At 47.0% G+C, this 17326-nt stretch overlaps 1 protein-coding gene across 1 annotated transcript in view; it reads right to left on the bottom strand.

Moving 5' to 3' along the window:
* LOC143929682 (natural cytotoxicity triggering receptor 3 ligand 1-like) overlaps positions 1 to 10589 on the bottom strand; it is a 41227-nt gene extending 30638 nt beyond the window's left edge. Inside the window, exon 1 of the mRNA XM_077453625.1 lies at positions 10444 to 10589. Within this exon, the coding sequence (XP_077309751.1) occupies positions 10444 to 10501 (58 nt within the window). The 5' untranslated portion in view covers positions 10502 to 10589. The remainder of the gene's footprint in view (positions 1 to 10443) is intronic.
* Positions 10590 to 17326: the final 6737 nt, after the last annotated feature.

The following is a 17326-nucleotide window of genomic DNA, read 5'->3' as shown; positions in this document are numbered from 1 at the left end:
AAGAGGCACCTGGCGGGAGGAGATTCAGGACAAATGGGTGATCTCTTTAGTATCTCTGGGCTACAGGCTAGAGTTTCAGGAGATTCCACCTTCTCGTTTTCTAAGGTCAAGGATCCCCAAAGATCCGATAAAGCAGAAACCGCTATTTCTGGCCTTAGATCAGTTACTATCCCAGGGTGTGATAGTAGAAGTGAGCCCGAAAGATCAGGGTTCAGGTTTTTATTCGAATTTCTTCACCGTTCCAAAACCAAACGGAAGTGTCAGACCTATCTTGGATCTGAGAGACTTAAACCGGTTTCTACACATCCAGACCTTCCGGATGCAGTCTATACGCACTGTGGTTTCCTCCCTGCAGGGAGGAGAATTCCTGGCATCAATAGATATCAAAGATGCATATCTCCATGTGCCAATATTTCCCGCACACCAGAAGTTTCTAAGGTTCGCGGTAGAGCAGCGCCATTTTCAATTTGTGGCCCTGCCGTTCGGCCTAGCCACGGCCCCCCGAGTCTTCACGAAGATTCTAGACCCTCTCTTAGCAATCTTAAGAGTTCAGGGCATAGCCGTCATGGCTTACCTAGACGACTTGCTTCTCGTGGAGAGAACTACAACGTGCCTAAGTCGCAGCGTCACCAAAACGCTAGAACATCTGGGCCGCCTAGGTTGGATTATAAACCTAGAAAAGTCGTCTTTGCAACCGACCACCAGGTTGGATTACCTGGGTCTGATTATCGACACCGCTCAGGGCAGGGTGTTCCTTCCAGGGCCAAAGGCCTTGGCCATTGGAGATCTGGTGCGCCTGATTCTGGGCAGAAGATCTTCCTCTATTCGCCTATGTATGAGGCTGTTGGGAAAGATGGTCGCCTCATTCGAGGCCGTCCCATTTGCCGAGTTCCACTCAAGGCCCCTGCAAAGATGCATCCTTGTGATTTGGAACAGGAAGCCCCAATCCCTGGATCTTCCTATGCGTTTATCCCCCCGGGACACGCAAAAGTCTTGTCTGGTGGTTACAGACCAAAAATTTGCTGAAAGGCAAAACTTTTCTTCCCCTCTCATGGAAGATTGTCACAACGGATGCCAGCCTGACAGGCTGGGGAGCCGTGTTGCAGGGAACATGCTCGCAGGGAAAATGGTCTGCGACCGAAAGTCTGCTGCCCATAAATATCTTGGAGATTCGGGCAGTTTACATGGCACTCAGAGAGTGGTCTCACAGACTGCGAGGTTTCCCAGTTCGGATTCAGTCCGACAATGCCACCGCAGTGGCTTATATCAATCACCAGGGCGGTACCAGAAGTCTGGTGGCCCAAAAGGAGGTGAATCGCATACTTGTCTGGGCAGAAGAGCATGTTCCGTGCCTCTCTGCAGTCTTCATCCCAGGAGTGGAGAATTGGCAGGCGGATTATCTCAGCCGCCAGCAGTTGTGCCCAGGAGAATGGGCTCTGCACCCCAATGTGTTTCGAGGCATATGTTACAAGTGGGGCACACCAGACGTGGATCTGTTTGCGTCCAGATTCAACAGAAAACTGGACAACTTTGTGTCAAGGACAAGAGATGCACTTGCTCAGGGGTCAGATGCTCTGACGGTTCCCTGGGATCAGTACAATCTGATCTATGCCTTCCCCCCGAGCCCGCTGCTATCGCGGTTCCTGGGAAGGGTCAAGAGGGAGGCGAAGTCGGTCCTTCTAGTCGCCTCGGCTTGGCCCAGGCGACCATGGTTCGCAGAAATCATGAAGTTGGCAGTGGGCAGGCCATGGACCCTCCCTCTGCGGCCAGATCTGCTCTCACAGGGTCCAATTTACCATCCTGCTTTACGCAGTCTGAATTTGACGGTCTGGCTGCTGAGACCCACATTTTGAGAGGCTGTGGTCTTTCGGGGCCAGTCCTTTCCACTCTGGTCAATGCCAGAAAGCCGGCCTCCAGGCGTATCTATTACAAGATCTGGAGGACATATGTTTCCTGGTGTGAACCCAGGAGATGGCATCCTAGAAGGTATGTCATTAGCAGAATCTTGGCCTTTCTCCAATCAGGCCTTGAAATGAATTTGGCCATAAGCACCATCAAGGTGCAGATTTCGGCCCTATCGGTCTTTTTTCAAAGACCGCTTGCATCACATTCCCTAGTACGGGCTTTTATCCAGGGGGCTATGCGGATAAAACCGCCAGTCAAACCTCCGGTATGCCCTTGGGATCTGAATTTGGTTCTCTCGGCCTTAGAAGCCCAACCATTTGAACCTCTGCATCTGGCTTCTTTAGCTCTCTTGACAAAGAAGCTGGTTTTCCTAGTAGCCATATCCACGGCTAGAAGGGTATCAGAATTGGCAGCTCTTTCCTGTAAAGATCCCTATTTAATTATCCATAAGGACCGAGTGGTTGTGGTTATGCGTCCCAACAGGTCCTTTCTACCTAAGGTGGTTTCAGGTTTCCACCTGAATCAGGATATAATCCTACCATCCTTTTTTCCAAATCCTCAGTCCACAGAGGAAGAATCCTTACACACTTTAGATGTGGTTAGAGCAATCAGTCTTTATCTTCAAGCTACTGCTCAGATAAGAAAAACTGACTGTTTATTTATTCTGCCAGAAGGCCCTGGAAGGGGTCAGGCAGCGTCAAAGTCCACTCTCTCAAGGTGGATCAGACAGGTCATTTCTCAGGCCTATGACTTAAAGGGGAAGATTCCTCCTTTTCAGGTGAAAGCGCACTCTACTAGGGCTGTCAGTGCTTCTTGGGCAGTGCATCACCAGGCCTCCCTGGCTCAGATCTGTAAGGTTGCGACTTGGTCATCAGTCCACACATTCACCAGATTCTATCAGGTGGATGTCAGAGGACAAGAGGATATCGCCTTCGGGCGCAGTGTACTGCAGGCTGCAGTTTAGGTCCTCAGGTCCCTGGCGGTCTAGATTTATGATCTGTGTCTCCCTCCCCTCAACCTGAGCATTGCTATGGGACATCCCACTATGTAATGAAGCTCCTGTGTCCCGTGATGTACTCTCAAGAAAATGGGATTTTTATATACAGCTTACCTGTAAAATCCTTTTCTTGAGAGTACATTACGGGACACAGGGCTCCCGCCCCTCTTGGGTTTTACGTGGTTTCTTATTGCTTTGCTACAAAACTGAGGTGCCTCCCAAATGGGAGGGGTTATATAGGGGAGGAATTCTCTTTAATTGGGTCAACCAGTGTCCAATCACCAGAGGTGCCTATATAACCCACTATGTAATGAAGCTCCTGTGTCCCGTGATGTACTCTCAAGAAAAGGATTTTACAGGTAAGCTGTATATAAAAATCCCATTTTCTTGAGAGTACATCACGGGACACAGGAGCTTCATTACATAGTGGGTTATATAGGCACCTCTGGTGATTGGACACTGGCTAACCCCAATTAAGGAGAATTCCTCCCCTATATAACCCCTCCCATATGGGAGGCACCTCAGTTTTGTAGCAAAGCAATAAGAAACCACGTAAAACCCAAGAAGGGCGGGAGCTCTGTGTCCCATGATGTACTCTCAAGAAAAGGATTTTACAGGTAAGCTGTATATAAAAATCCTATTTTCTTGATCATACATCACGGGACACAGGAGCTTCATTACGTAGTGGGATGTCCCATAGCAATGCTCAGTTTGAGGGGAGGGAGACACAGATCAGAATTATAGACCGCCATGGACCAGAGGATCTAAACTGCAGCCTGCAGTACACTGCGCCAAAATGCGGTATCCTCTTGCCCTCTGACATCCACCTGATAGAATCTGGTGAATGTGTGGACTGATGACCAAGTTGCAGCCTTACAGATCTGAGCCAGGGAGGCCTGGTGATGCACTGCCCAAGAAGCACTAACAGCCCTAGTAGAGTGCGCTTTCACTTGAAAAGGAGGAATCTTCCCCTTACACTATAGGCCTGAGAAATAATCTGTCTAATCCACCTTGAGAGAGTGGATTTTGATGCCGCCTGGCCCTTCCTCGGGCCTTCCGGCAAAATAAGCAAGCAATCAGTTTTTCTTATCTGAGCAGTTGCCTGAAGATAGATACTGATTTCCCTTACTACATCTAGAGTGTGCAAAGACTCTTCTTCTGCGGACTGAGGGTCCAGAAAAAAGGATGGTAGGATTACATCTTGATTCAAATGGAATCCTGAAACCACCTTAGGCAGAAAGGACCTGTTGGGACGCATAACCACCCGGTCCTTATGAATAATTAGATACGTTCCCTTGCTGGAGAGAGCTGCTAGTTCTGACACTCTTCTAGCCGAGGATATGGCTATCAAGAAAACAAATTATTTAGTCAAAAGAACTAATGAAGCCAGATGCAATGGTTCAAATGATTGTCCCTGCAATGCCGAGAGAACCAAATTCAGATCCCAAGGGCATACCAGAGGTTTGACTGGCGGCCTTATCCGCATGGCCCCCTGGATGAAAGCCCGCACCAGGGAATGCGATGCAAGTGGCTTCTGGAAAAACACTGACAAGGCCGAAATCTGCACCTTGATAGTGCTTATGGCCAAATTCATTTCTAGGCCTGACTGGAGGAAAGCCAAGATCCTGCTAACGACATGCTTTCTAGGATGCCATTTCCTGGGTTCACACCAGGAAACATGCCCTCCAGATTTTGTAGTAAATAAGCCTGTAGGTCGGCTTTCTGGCATTGACCAGAGTAGAAAGGACTGATTCAGAGAGTCCACGGTCTCTCAGAATGTGAGTCTCAGCAGCCAAATTCAGACTGTGTAAAGCAGGATGGTAAATTGGACCCTGCGAGAGCAGATCTGGCCGGAGAGGAAGGATGCAAGGCCTGCCTACTGCCAACTTCATGATCTCTGTGTACCAATGTTGCCTGGGCGAAGCCAGGGCTACCAAAAGAACCGACTTTGTTTCCTTCTTGACTCTTCCCAGGAACCGTGATAGAAGCGGGTATGGTGGGAAGGCATAAATTAGATTGTACCGATCCCAGGCAATTGTCAGAGCATCTGACCCCTGAGCAAGTGCATCTCTTGTCCGTGACACAAACTTGTCCAGCTTTCTGTTGAATCTGGACTCAAACAGATCTACGTCTGGAGTGCCCCACCTGCGACATATGATCTGAAATATGTTGGGGTGTAGAGCCCAATTTTCCACTCCTGGAATGAAGACTGCAGAAAGGCATGGAACATGCCTCTCTGCCCAAGCAAGTATGCGATTCACCTCTCTTTGTGCAACCAGACTTCTGGTGCCACCCTGGTGACTGATATAAGTCACAGCTGTGGCATTGTCGGACTGTATTCAAACAGGGTGACCCTGTAGTCTGAAGGACCAATTCATGAGGGCCATATAAACTACCAAAATTTCCAGAATATTTATGGGCAGTAGTTTTTCGGTCGCAGACCATTTCCCCTGCGTGCATACTTCTTCCAACACTGCTCCCCAGCCTGTCAGGCTGGCATCTGTAGTTACAATCTTCCATGGAAGGGGAAGAAAAGATTTGCCTTTCAGCAGATTCTTGGTCTGTAACCACCAAACGAGACTCCTGCATATCCCTGGGGATAGACACATAGGAAGGTCCAAGGCCTGGGTCTTCTTGTTCCAAGCCGCAAGGATGCATCTTTGCAAAGGCCTTGAGTGAAACTGGGCAAATGGAACAGCCTCGAAGGAGGCGACCATTTTCCCTAACAGTCTCATACACAGCCGAATGGGGGAAGTCCTTCTGCCCAGTATTAGGCGCACCAGACCCCCTATAGCCATGGCCTTTGGCCTTGGTAGAAACACCCTGCCCTGAGCGGTGTCGATGATCATGCCCAGATACTCCAACCTGGTAGCAGGCTGCAGACATGACTTTTCTAGGTTTATAATCCAACTTGGTGTTTCAGGTGTTCTAATGTTTTGATAACACTGTGGTTCAAGAGCGCAACTGTTTGCTCTATGAGTAGCAAATCATCTAGATAAGCTATCACGCTTATACCCTGAGCTCTTAGGTTTGCCAAGAGAGGGTCTAGAATCTTTGTGAAGATTCGAGGAGCTGTAGCGAGACCAAAAGACAGGGCCACAAATTGAAAATGGCGCTGATCTACCACAAACCTTAGATACTTTTGGTGTGCAGGAAATATTGGCACATGGAGATATGCATCCTTGATATCTATTGATGCCATAAACTCTCCCCCTTGTAGGGAGGAGACCACAGAGTGTATTGACTGCATTCGGAAAGACCAGATGTGCAAAAACTGGTTCAGATCCTTCAGATCCAGGATAGGTCTGACATCTCCATTTGGCTTTGGAACGGTGAAGAGATTTGAGTAAAAACCTGAACCCTGATCTTTTGGGTCCACTTCCACTATCACCCCCTGGGATAGTAAGTGATCTAAGGCCAGAAGTAGCAGTCTTTGCTTTACTGGATCCTTGGGGATCCTTGACCTTAGGAAGCGAGATGGTGGAATCTCCTGGAACTCTAGTCCAGAGATATTGAGAAGGTTACCCACTTGTCCCGAATCTCTTCTCGCCAGGCTTCTGCAAACTGCAGGAGCCTTCCCCCCACTCGGCTGAGTGGGGGCGCCCTTCACAAGGAAGCTTTTGGGCTCTGCTTGGCAGGCTTTCGCCCCCAAGTCTTCTTCTGCCCCTGGGCCCGGCCTTGAGCCTTTCCTGTAGAGGGAGGTTGGGAAGGCCATCACCACTGCTTAGAGCTTGATGCTCCGGGAGAAAGAGAACGCCTAAATGATGGACGTTTGCTCTTTTTGATTGGTAGGAGAGTAGATTTACCCCCTGTAATCTTTTGGAGGAATTTATCCAATTCCTCCCCAAATAAGCGTTCCCCTTTAAACGGGAACCCAGTCAAATATTTTTTACACGAAAACGCAGCTGCCCAATTTTTTAGCCATAGGGCTCTTCGCATGTGTACCAACAGGAGAGACAAACGAGATGCTTGTTGGACAGAATACAAAATCGCATCAATCATAAAACACAGAATTTGAGGAATTTCTGCATAATTCTCCACTTCCTCACTGGGAAGGAGGCCAAGCATCTGCTTAACCTGTTCCTTGAGGAACTGACACAACCCCACGGCTGCGACTGTAGGTTGCTCTACAGCGCCAGCGATGGAAAAGGAGGCTTTCAATAACGTTTCCAGCTTCTTATCAGTTAGATCCTTAATTACCTGAGCATTATCCAATGGACAGGTCAGGTTTCTATTCACACAAGAAACAGCCGCATCGACAGATGGGACCCCCCATTTCTTGGTGAAACTTTCCTCCAGAGGATAAAGCATAGAAAATCTTTTAAGAGGAGAAAACAGTTTATCGGGATGTCCCCAATCCTCATACAACAATTTATCCATTAAGGGATGAATTGGAAAGGAAAAGGCAGTCTGTGGGATTTTCCTGACCCCCAGGGAATAAACAGAAGATGTAGCGGCCTCAGCAGCAGGCATTCTGAAAGTGGTACGCACCAATTCAGTATAATACTGCACCTGTTTTCTGAGTGCCTGGGAGGAGGGGACTCTCTCCTCTTCCTCATCCGACTGCTCTTGATCCCTATCCAGGGGCGGACTGACAACTCATGGGGCCCCCGGGCAATAGGAGATTATGGGGCCCCCAGGCAATCAGAGATTATGGGGCCACACAGTAGACACAAACACACACACACACAGTATACAATCACACAGCATACACAGACATGTTTCTATTGGCTGAGAAGGTACTGGAGAGTTGGGGCAGCTATAATCTCAGGGTTTTTAGACCAAAAGGATGTCAGTAAGGAACATTTCAGTAACAGATGTAAAAAAACCCCACAAATTTTGGCATACTCTTCCTGGTTTACTGAGGCTGACAACCCTGATGGGGCCCCCTAGTGGCATGGGGCCCTCGGGGCAGTGCCCGAGTGGCCCAATGGTCATTCCACCCCTGTCCCTATCCCATGATAGGGATCTCTCCTCATTGTCAGAGGTGTCATCTGAAAGAGGAATTTCAGCAGAGGAAGGGGATCTACCCCTTTTTCTGCTATTTTTTCAGGGAAGCTGCAATACAATTCATAATTCTCCCTTCAAAACCCTCCAATGTAGCCTTAAGGGGGTCTTTAGTGACATATACCGGGGCTGCAAAACCTAACAGGGGCACTGACTCATCCTGTGAGGCTGGCTCCAGTCTTGCAGGGGGGATGGTAATCTACAGGCATCTTTAGGACCCCTAGACCTAGGCGGTGATTTACCAATGCCCTTGTTACCTCCCCCTGTGACCCTCTTACGAGGAGATATAGTCCTAAGCTACAAAGCAGAGGTACTAGTACAAAAGCGCAATCACTGTTGTGCTACAAGTCTCACAATAAAAATATATGCTTAAATTGCACAACCTGATGCTGAGTACGTGTCTTAGGTTTGCCTGGATCAAATCCCTTAGGATGCTTACTGCCCACAACTCTGTGTCATCCACGTACAGCCCCCTGGCGTTCTGGGCTTTTAAAATTGCCACTTTGGCGCCTGCTCAGCAAAGCGCCATGCACGAGGACTGACAACATCCGAGGGGGGAAGAGGACCACCTACTGAGCTGCGAAGAGCCCCCAGACTACATGGGACCTCTTTTTTACCTTTATTGTGGCAGAGTCTGCAGCGGAGGATGTGAGCCATCCGAAGACTGGCTTCACTGAGAGTGTATACTGAAAAGGCATGTAAGTATGCATCAGGCTGCTCTTACTCCCTCTAGTGGCGGAAACCAGGTAAGACATTCAACTACTCACATGAAGAAATCCATAATATATTATTTATATAGGATTAACTTCTCTTACCTGTCCCCGCCGCAGGAAGTGCTGAAACAGACAGATTCCAGCCTTCACCCATCACGGCGGGCAGAGTTGTGCCAACCTTCAGGATTTTTTGGGTTCCTTCTCAGAGGAACCTCTTACCTGGACCTTGTAAAAGACTCTGCCAGAAACTTTCGTGCCACTGTTTAAATAGTACACAAAGTCTGGTTTTCCCAGAGCCCAGTCTTCCAAAAGGAGAGGACTTACAGGCAAAACCTCGTTTCTTCGGATGACGAGGCCCGGGTACCATATCATCTTGGGAGTCATATATCGGCCGGGGATATGGATTCGGTTATCATAGCCCTTAGACCACCTGCAGGGACCTGCATAGAGCTTCCTTCATAGCACATGTTTTTTACGTGACCAACCACCTTAGACACTGGCGAAAAAACTGAGGTGCCTCCCATATGGGAGGGGTTATATAGGGGAGGAATTCTCCTTAATTGGGTTTAGCCAGTGTCCAATCACCAGAGGTGCCTATATAACCCACTATGTAATGAAGCTCTGTGTCCCGTGATGCATGATCAAGAAATATATATATATATATATATATATATATATATATATATATATATATATATATATATATATATATATATATATATATATATATATATATATATAGATAGATAGATATAGATATAGATATAGATATAGATATAGATATAGATATAGATATATATATATATATATATATATATATATATATATATATATATATATATATATATATATATATATATATATATATATATATAATGTAATATAATAAATCACACATATATCTATCTATCTATGTGTATATGTGTATATGTATATATATATATACATATACATATACATATACATACATACATACATACATATATATATATATATATATATATATATATATATATATATATATATATATATATATATATATATATGTAATAATAATAACGTAATAATATATATATAGATAGATAGATAGATAGATAGATAGATAGATAGATAGATAGATAGATAGATAGATAGATATATCTGTGATTTATTATATTACATTATATATATATATATATATATGTATGTGTGTATATGTATATATGTGTGTGTATATATATATATATAAATGTAATAATAATTCCAATATAACTTGTGTCACAATTGTATATGCAATATTATTATTATTATTATTTTTCCAAAAGTGAGTTACCCTTTCAATCTATAGCAGTTTTTTATTTTCATATCTGTTATTAATTCAGCCCCCGTGTCCTTTTCCTAATAACATGGATAGAAAGTGTTCTGTAGTCCTCAGATAGAAAGTGTTCTGTAGTCCTCAGATAGAATGGGTTCTGTAGTCCTCAGATAGAAGGGGCTCTGTAGTCCTCAGACAGAAGGTAATCAAGAAGTTGTCAGCTGATCACATTTCTGGCAGTCATCTTTCAGTTTTCTTTGCAGTCATCACACAGAACTAACAAAACACTTCAATGGAATGTTTGGAATGGAACACAATGGAATGTTTGCCGGACCAAAAGGGAGCAAATAAGAGAAGATGATTGGTGGAGAGTGCATACCCTTCAACCTTTTATATATGCAGTGCTGGTGGGGGAGGGGCTGTTCTCCTAGACATAGGTAAGGTCTATTTCCGGAGAACCTCCATTGTAGGGCTCTGTAATGTATCCTCGGGTACAATGACATTATATACAGAAGAGGGACACTCACCTGATCCGAGGAGGAGAAGAAAGAAGACAATTTTCGGAGCCCTCCACCGGCTCCTCATTGCTCCACCCGGGTTGGGTCTTCTCTGAAGACAGAAGAAGGGAGTGACCCTACATGAACTTTCTTACACTTTCACTTTACAGGCAGCGTGTTAATCACTTCCCAGTACAACATTCTTGGATATAAAGAGTAACTCCGCCTATGTAAAAGGCGATCGCACCACACATGTGAGGTATTGCAGTGAACATCAGAGCGAGAGCAATAATTCCAGCACCAGACCTCCCGTGTAACTCTAAACTGGTATCATTTCATTTACATAGTCAGTAAGGTTGAATAAAGACACCAGTCCATCCAGTTCAACCTGAGTGAGTGCGGGTGTGTGTCTGCAAATCTCCCTGTCCCTGTACATTGTATCTCATTAAGATGCTAATCTATTATATTATTATTTTTATTTAAGGTATTTATATAGCGCCCTCAATTTACACAGCAGTCCACACATACATGGCACACCCACATTGGTCCCTACCCTCAAGAAGCCCACAACCCAAGGTCCACAACTCATATGCATATACTAGGGCCAATTTTAAACAAAAGCCAATTAACCTCCCAGCATGTCTTTGGAGTGTGGCAGGAAACTGGAGTACCCGGAGGAAACCCACACAGGCACAGGTAGAGCATGCAAACTCCAGGTAGGTAGTGTCGTGGTTGGCATTTGAACCAAAGACCCTTTTTACTGCTAGGCAACAGTGCTACCCACTACACCATCCAAGTTTTTGTAGTCTGTTTCCATTCCACAGCAGTGGCGGCTGGTGCTCAAAATTTGGGGGGGGGGGGGTGGGCACAAACAAACTAAAAAAAAACATCAATTCCAGCCACTGTGCCCATCAAACACAGCAACTGTGCCCATCAAGTGCCGCCATTGTGCCCATCAAACACAGCAACTGTGCCCATCAAGTGCCGCCATTGTGCCCATCAAACACAGTCACTGTGCCATCAAATGCAGCCACTGTACCCATAAATTTCCACCACTGTGCCCATCAAACACCGCCACTGTACCCATCAATTGCTGCCTCTGTGCCCATCAGTTGCTGTTAGTGTGCCCCATCAATTGCCGCCAGTGTGCCCATCAATTGCTGCCAGTGTGCCCCATTTGCCGCTACTGTGCCCATCGATTGCTGCTACTGTGCCCCATCAGTGCGCATCGCCCAGGAGTCGGGACTTACCTGTCCACACTCCTCGATGTCTCCAGTCCTCTCTATCAGGCATCCAATCACAGCGCCTGTTGTTTCAGCCAATCAGGTGACAGGTAACCAGACCCAAGCACCTGATTGGCTGAGAGGCGGGTCAGTGTTAGGAAAGCGATTTATTCGCTTCCTAACACAACACTGAGTAAGCAGCGAGCACACAGCATTGCGCCCACTGTTTACCATTTTGGACGCCTATTAGAGCCCCCTGAATTACAGCATTTTTTTTTTTACATTTTGGAAGCGCCTGATTAGAGCTGTGGGCTCTAATAGGCGTCCAAAATGGTAAACAGTGGGCGCAATGCTGTGCGTTCACTGTTTACTCAGTGTTGTGTTAGTAAAAGCGAATCTCAGCCAATCAGGTGCTTGAGTCTGGTTACCTGTCACCTGATTGGCTGAAACAGGCGCTGTGATTGGACGTCTGATAGAGGACCGGAGACATCTAGGAGCATGGACAGGTAATTCCTGACTCCTGGGCAATGCACACTTATGGGGCACACTCGCATCAATCGATGGGCATAGTAGCGCCAAATGGGGCACACTGGCAGCAATTGATGGGGCACACTAGCAGCAACTGATTTGATTGAATTGTTTGCCGCCACCCCCCCCCCCCCCCCCCCCGTCGGTTGGGCTCTCCACAACCCCCCTATTGGGTCGGTCGGATCAATCACAACCCCCCCCCGCCAGGTGGTTGGTGGGCCCTGCACTTACCCCATCTATGGCCTGGGCAGCGCTTCCCTCTGGGTGATGGATGGTGGCTTCTCCTGCGCCTCCTCCTCGCTATCACGGTAGCCGTGTGTCTCCTCCCTCCTCTCGGCCAATCAGGAAACGAGTATCAAGACCTGCTTCCTGATTGACTGGGAGAAGAATCAGTGTGACAATAGTGAATAATTATTCGCTTTTATCACACAACTGGGAGCATGGATAGGACGGTGGCGCCCTTGCTCCCCTAATTGAGCAGCCGCAACTGTTCCATAGGCATGCAAACTTTTTAAAGCATGACATATTAGGTATATATTTACTTGGCGGTACATTATGTTTTATATTTTAATCAAAAAATTGTGTATTATTTAGTGTTTTTGTGGACTAAAATGAATTAAATTTTATTTTTTCCTGAAATTTTTTCATGAACCGTGACAAAAATATTGTATGACATAAAAAATTGCAACAGCGACCATTTTAATCTCCAGGGCCTTTGCTTTCAGAAAATACAGTAAATGATCGGGTTCGTTATGTTTGAGGGTTCTAACAAATTTTCTAGTAAAAAAAAAAATGCAGATTTTTACATGAAAGTGAGAAGTATGAATGAGCCGAACACCCCCCCCCCCCCCCCCCCCCAGTTCGGTTTGCACCAGAACCTTCGAACGGACCGAAAATTCATACGAACTCTAGAACCCTATTAAAGTCTATGGGACTCGAACGTTCGAAATCAAAAGTGCTAATTTTAAAGGCTAATATGCAAGATATGCAACAGACAACACCAGCAATATGGGGTATCTTCAGGTGTATACTGTGCTGGAGGCACACAACACCCACTTTAACTCCTGCAGATGCCTGTATTATAGAACACCAGCAATAAAGGGTAGATACAGGTGTATACTGTGCTGTGCTGGAGGCACACAACACCCACTAACTCCTGCAGGTGCCTGTATTAGAGAACACCAGCAAAAAGTGTAGATACAGGTGTATACTGTGCTGTAGGCACACAACACCCACTAACTCCTACAGATGCCTTTATTAGAGAACAACAGCAATAAAGGGCAGATACAGGTGTATACTGTGCTGGAGGCACACAACACCCACTAACTCCTACAGATGCCTTTATTAGAGAACACCAGCAAAAAAGGGTAGATACAGGTGTATACTGTGCTGTGCTGGAGGCACACAACACTCACTAACTCCTGCAGGTGCCTGTATTAGAGAACACCAGAAATAAAGGGTAGATGCAGGTGTATACTGTGCTGGAGGCACACAACACCCACTAACTCCTGCAGATGCCTGTATTAGAGAACACCAGCAATAAAGGGTAGATACAGGTGTATACTGTGCTGGAGGCACACAACACCCACTAACTCCTGCAGATGCCTTTATTAGAGAACAACAGCAATAAAGGGTATCTTCAGGTGTATACTGTGCTGGAGGCACACAACACCCACTTTAACTCCTGCAGATGCTGAGAAAAGAACACACCGTCCCTGCCTATCTTGCTCTTTCCCTGCACGCTGCCGGCGGCCTTATATAGTGTGGGGCGTGTACTAAACCCCCTGAGCTATAATTGGCCACGGGCATCCTGCCTGTGGCCAATTATGGCTCTCCTCGCTGCCGGCGCTGTGATTGGCTAAGCATGCAGGGTGACAGTGCATGATTGGCCAATCATGAGCCAGCAATGCACTGCGATGGTGTAGTGCGTTGTGGGCCGTTCGTGCCACACGAATTTGGTGCGAACGGTCCACAAAGTTCTGAATTCGCCAAACAGACGAATGGCCGATGTTTGAGTCGAACACCGAGCTCATCCCTAGTGAGAAGTGTCAAAATTGGCCTGAAGAGAAGCTTGAAGAGTTAAACATTGGGAACACAGGAGGTTTAATAATCAGTTACAACAAGATATGAAACATTTGTTGTTATTGAAGCTTCAAACTTGTTCTTCCACTTCTGTCTCTTGGCAGGAAATCGTTTAACTTTTTCTTTGCTGGTGCTTTTTTTTTCCTCCACATTTTGTGCATACAAAATCACTCTAAACCAGCCTTTCCAAACCTTTTTACCCCAGGGAAACCCATAAAATTATTTTCAGGTCTCGGGGAACCCCTGATAAAACCCATTCATTGGGGGTCAGTGAGAACGATGCCCTTTTTTACAGTGGTGGTAAGAATGGCCCTCTTACAGAGAGCTATAAAGATCAATGGTGTCATACCACTGGCTCCTCCAAGTGGAATTGGCTCAGAAGTATGTAGGCACAATCAAACAGGAGGTAAATCAGCCACAGATCAAGGAAGCCCTAGCCACTTCTGGAGGAACCCTGGTTGAGAATGGCTGCTCTAAACCCCAAAACTTTATATACTTTCTAAAAGCCAGGGACCGCCCATTCATTGTGGGCACACGGGCACCTCCTCCCCTATCCACCACCGCCACCCTCCCTATCCATGCGCCCGGCTCCTTTCATTTTTTGAAGCACCTGATTAGAGCCATTGACTTCAAATTGGGGTGGGCTCGGGGCACAGAACATTGCATCTGGAGCCCACCCAGGTGTGTTGCAGCAGCAAATGAATATACGCTGTTGCAACACTGATCCTCCTCCCAGCCAATAGGGAAGCGGATTGGCTGAAAGGACCGGCGATACTATTGGACACCTAGGAGGAGGGAAGGAGACGCCTGGTAGAAGCGAGGTGTAGAAGACACAGGAGCCAATGCCTGCCACAGCCTGATGTCTGCCGCTGCCCCGATCTCCAATACTGCCGCATGTGCCCGCCGATCCCCGATGTGCCCGCCGCCTAGATTGGGTAAGTGCCGGTGAACCGGCAGACAGTGAGGGGGGTGGGGGGATTTGAGGTGCTGTGGGGGGGTTGTTTGCCATCCCCCAAAATAAAAACCACCAGCTGCCACTGATGGGCACATGGCAGCATATGATGGGCAGTTGGGCACACTGGCAGCATTTGATGGGCACATTGGCAGCATATGATGAGCACACTGGCAGCATTTGATGGGCACAGTGGCGATGTTGTTGGGCACAGTGGCTGCGTTTGATGGGCACAGTGGCAGCGCTTGATGGGCACAGTGGCAGCGTTTGGCACAGTAGCTGCATTTCATGTCACAGTGGCAGCGTTTTATGGCACATTGGCAGCGTTTGATGGCATAGTGGCTGTGTTTGATAGCACAGTGGCAGCGTTTGGCACAATCCCTGAGTTTGATGGCACAGTGGAAGCATTTGGCACAGTGGCTGCGTTTGATGGCACAGTGGCTGTGTTTGATGGGCACAGTGGCTGCATTTGATGGCACAGTGGCTGCGTTTGATGGGCACAGTGGCTGCATTTAATGGGCACAGTGGCTGCATTTGATGGCACAGTGTCTGCGTTTGATGGCACAGTGGCTGTGTTTGATGGGCACAGTGGCTGCATTTGATGGCACATTGGCTGCGTTTGATGGGCACAGTGGCTGCATTTAATGGGCACAGTGGCTGCATTTGATGGCACAGTGGCTGCGTTTGATGGGCACAGTGGCTGCGTTTGATGGCACAGTGGCTGCAATTGATGTTTTTTTTTTCAAAATGTTTTCAGTGTGTTTGCCCCCCCCCCCCCCAAATTTTGAGCACCAGCCGCCAATGCATAGTACGGCAAAGTAATCAAGATAGAACTGCATGGCTTGGAGCCTACAAACATTTATATGATAACTAGTAACATAGTAACTAACCAATAATTCTATCAAAGAGGTGACCTAAGGAGTGGAAGCCAGTGAACATTCCAACCGGAATCGGGCAGAAAGATTAATAAAGTTATGAAGAAATAAAGAACATTTCACATATAATAAGGTACTACTTGATCACATAGAGGGGGTGAAATCCTAGGGAAGGGAATATGGGGGGTGAAAGAGTTGGAGGTGTCCTGGATCCGAAAGTTTGCCTAGTGTATTGGCAAGGTCTGCATGCAGGTACTAGGGATGAGCCGAACACTCCCCGATTCGGTTCGCACCAGAACCTACGAAAAGACCGAAAATTTGCACGAACTTTAGAACCCTATTGAAGTCTATGGGACTCGAACGTTTGAAATCAAAAGTGCTAATTTTAATGGCTAATAGGCAAGTTACTGTCCTAAAAAGGATTTGGGGACCCAGGTCCTGCTCCAGGGGACATGGATCAATGCAAAAAAAAGTTGTAAAAACTGCAGTTTTTTTGGGAGCAGTGATTTTAACCACTTCAATACCGGGCACTTATACACCTTCCTGCCCAGGACAATTTTGAGCGCACTTTGAATGACAATTGCGCAGTCATGCTACACAGTACCCAAACTAAAATTTTATAATTTTGTTCCCATAAATAGAGATGTCTTTTGGTGGTATTAGATCACCTCTGCGGTTTTCTCTTTCACTGATGGGCACTGATAAGGCGACATTGATGGGCACTGATAAGTTGGCACGATGAGGGGGCACCAATGAGTGGGCATTGACGGGCACCGACGACTGGCACTGATATGCAGCACTGATGGGCATTGACCGGCAGCACTGGTAGGCACTCATGGGTGGCACAGGTGGGCACTGGTGGGCACTGATAGGCACTAATAGGCAATACTGATGGGCACTGAAAGGATAAAAAGATGGGTACTTATGGGTGGCACTGATAGGCAGTACTTCTGGGCACTGATAGGCGGCACTGCTGGGCACAGGTAGGCATTGATACGTGGCACTGATGGGCACTGATACACGGCACTGATATGAGGCACTGATTGGCATCCTTGGTGGCACTGGCAGTGGTAGGCATTGTCAGTGCTCACTGATTGGCAGCTGATTGGGCACTGGGGGTCTAGGGGGCATTCCTGGTGGTCCAGTGTGGTGGCATCCAGTGTGGTGGCGTCCCTGGTGGTCCTGGGCGGCATTATATTGGTCCTGGGCAGGATCCAAGGGGGGCTGCGCTGATAAACAATCAGCACAGACCC

The sequence above is a fragment of the Lithobates pipiens genome, unplaced genomic scaffold, assembly GCF_037356315.1.
Source record: "Lithobates pipiens isolate NorthernLeopardFrog02 unplaced genomic scaffold, aLitPip1_a1.2 Scaffold_24, whole genome shotgun sequence".
NCBI classification, from domain to species: Eukaryota; Metazoa; Chordata; class Amphibia; order Anura; family Ranidae; genus Lithobates; species Lithobates pipiens.
The sequence above is the reverse complement of the archived record's forward strand: the minus strand, read 5'-3'. Positions and strand labels throughout refer to the sequence as shown.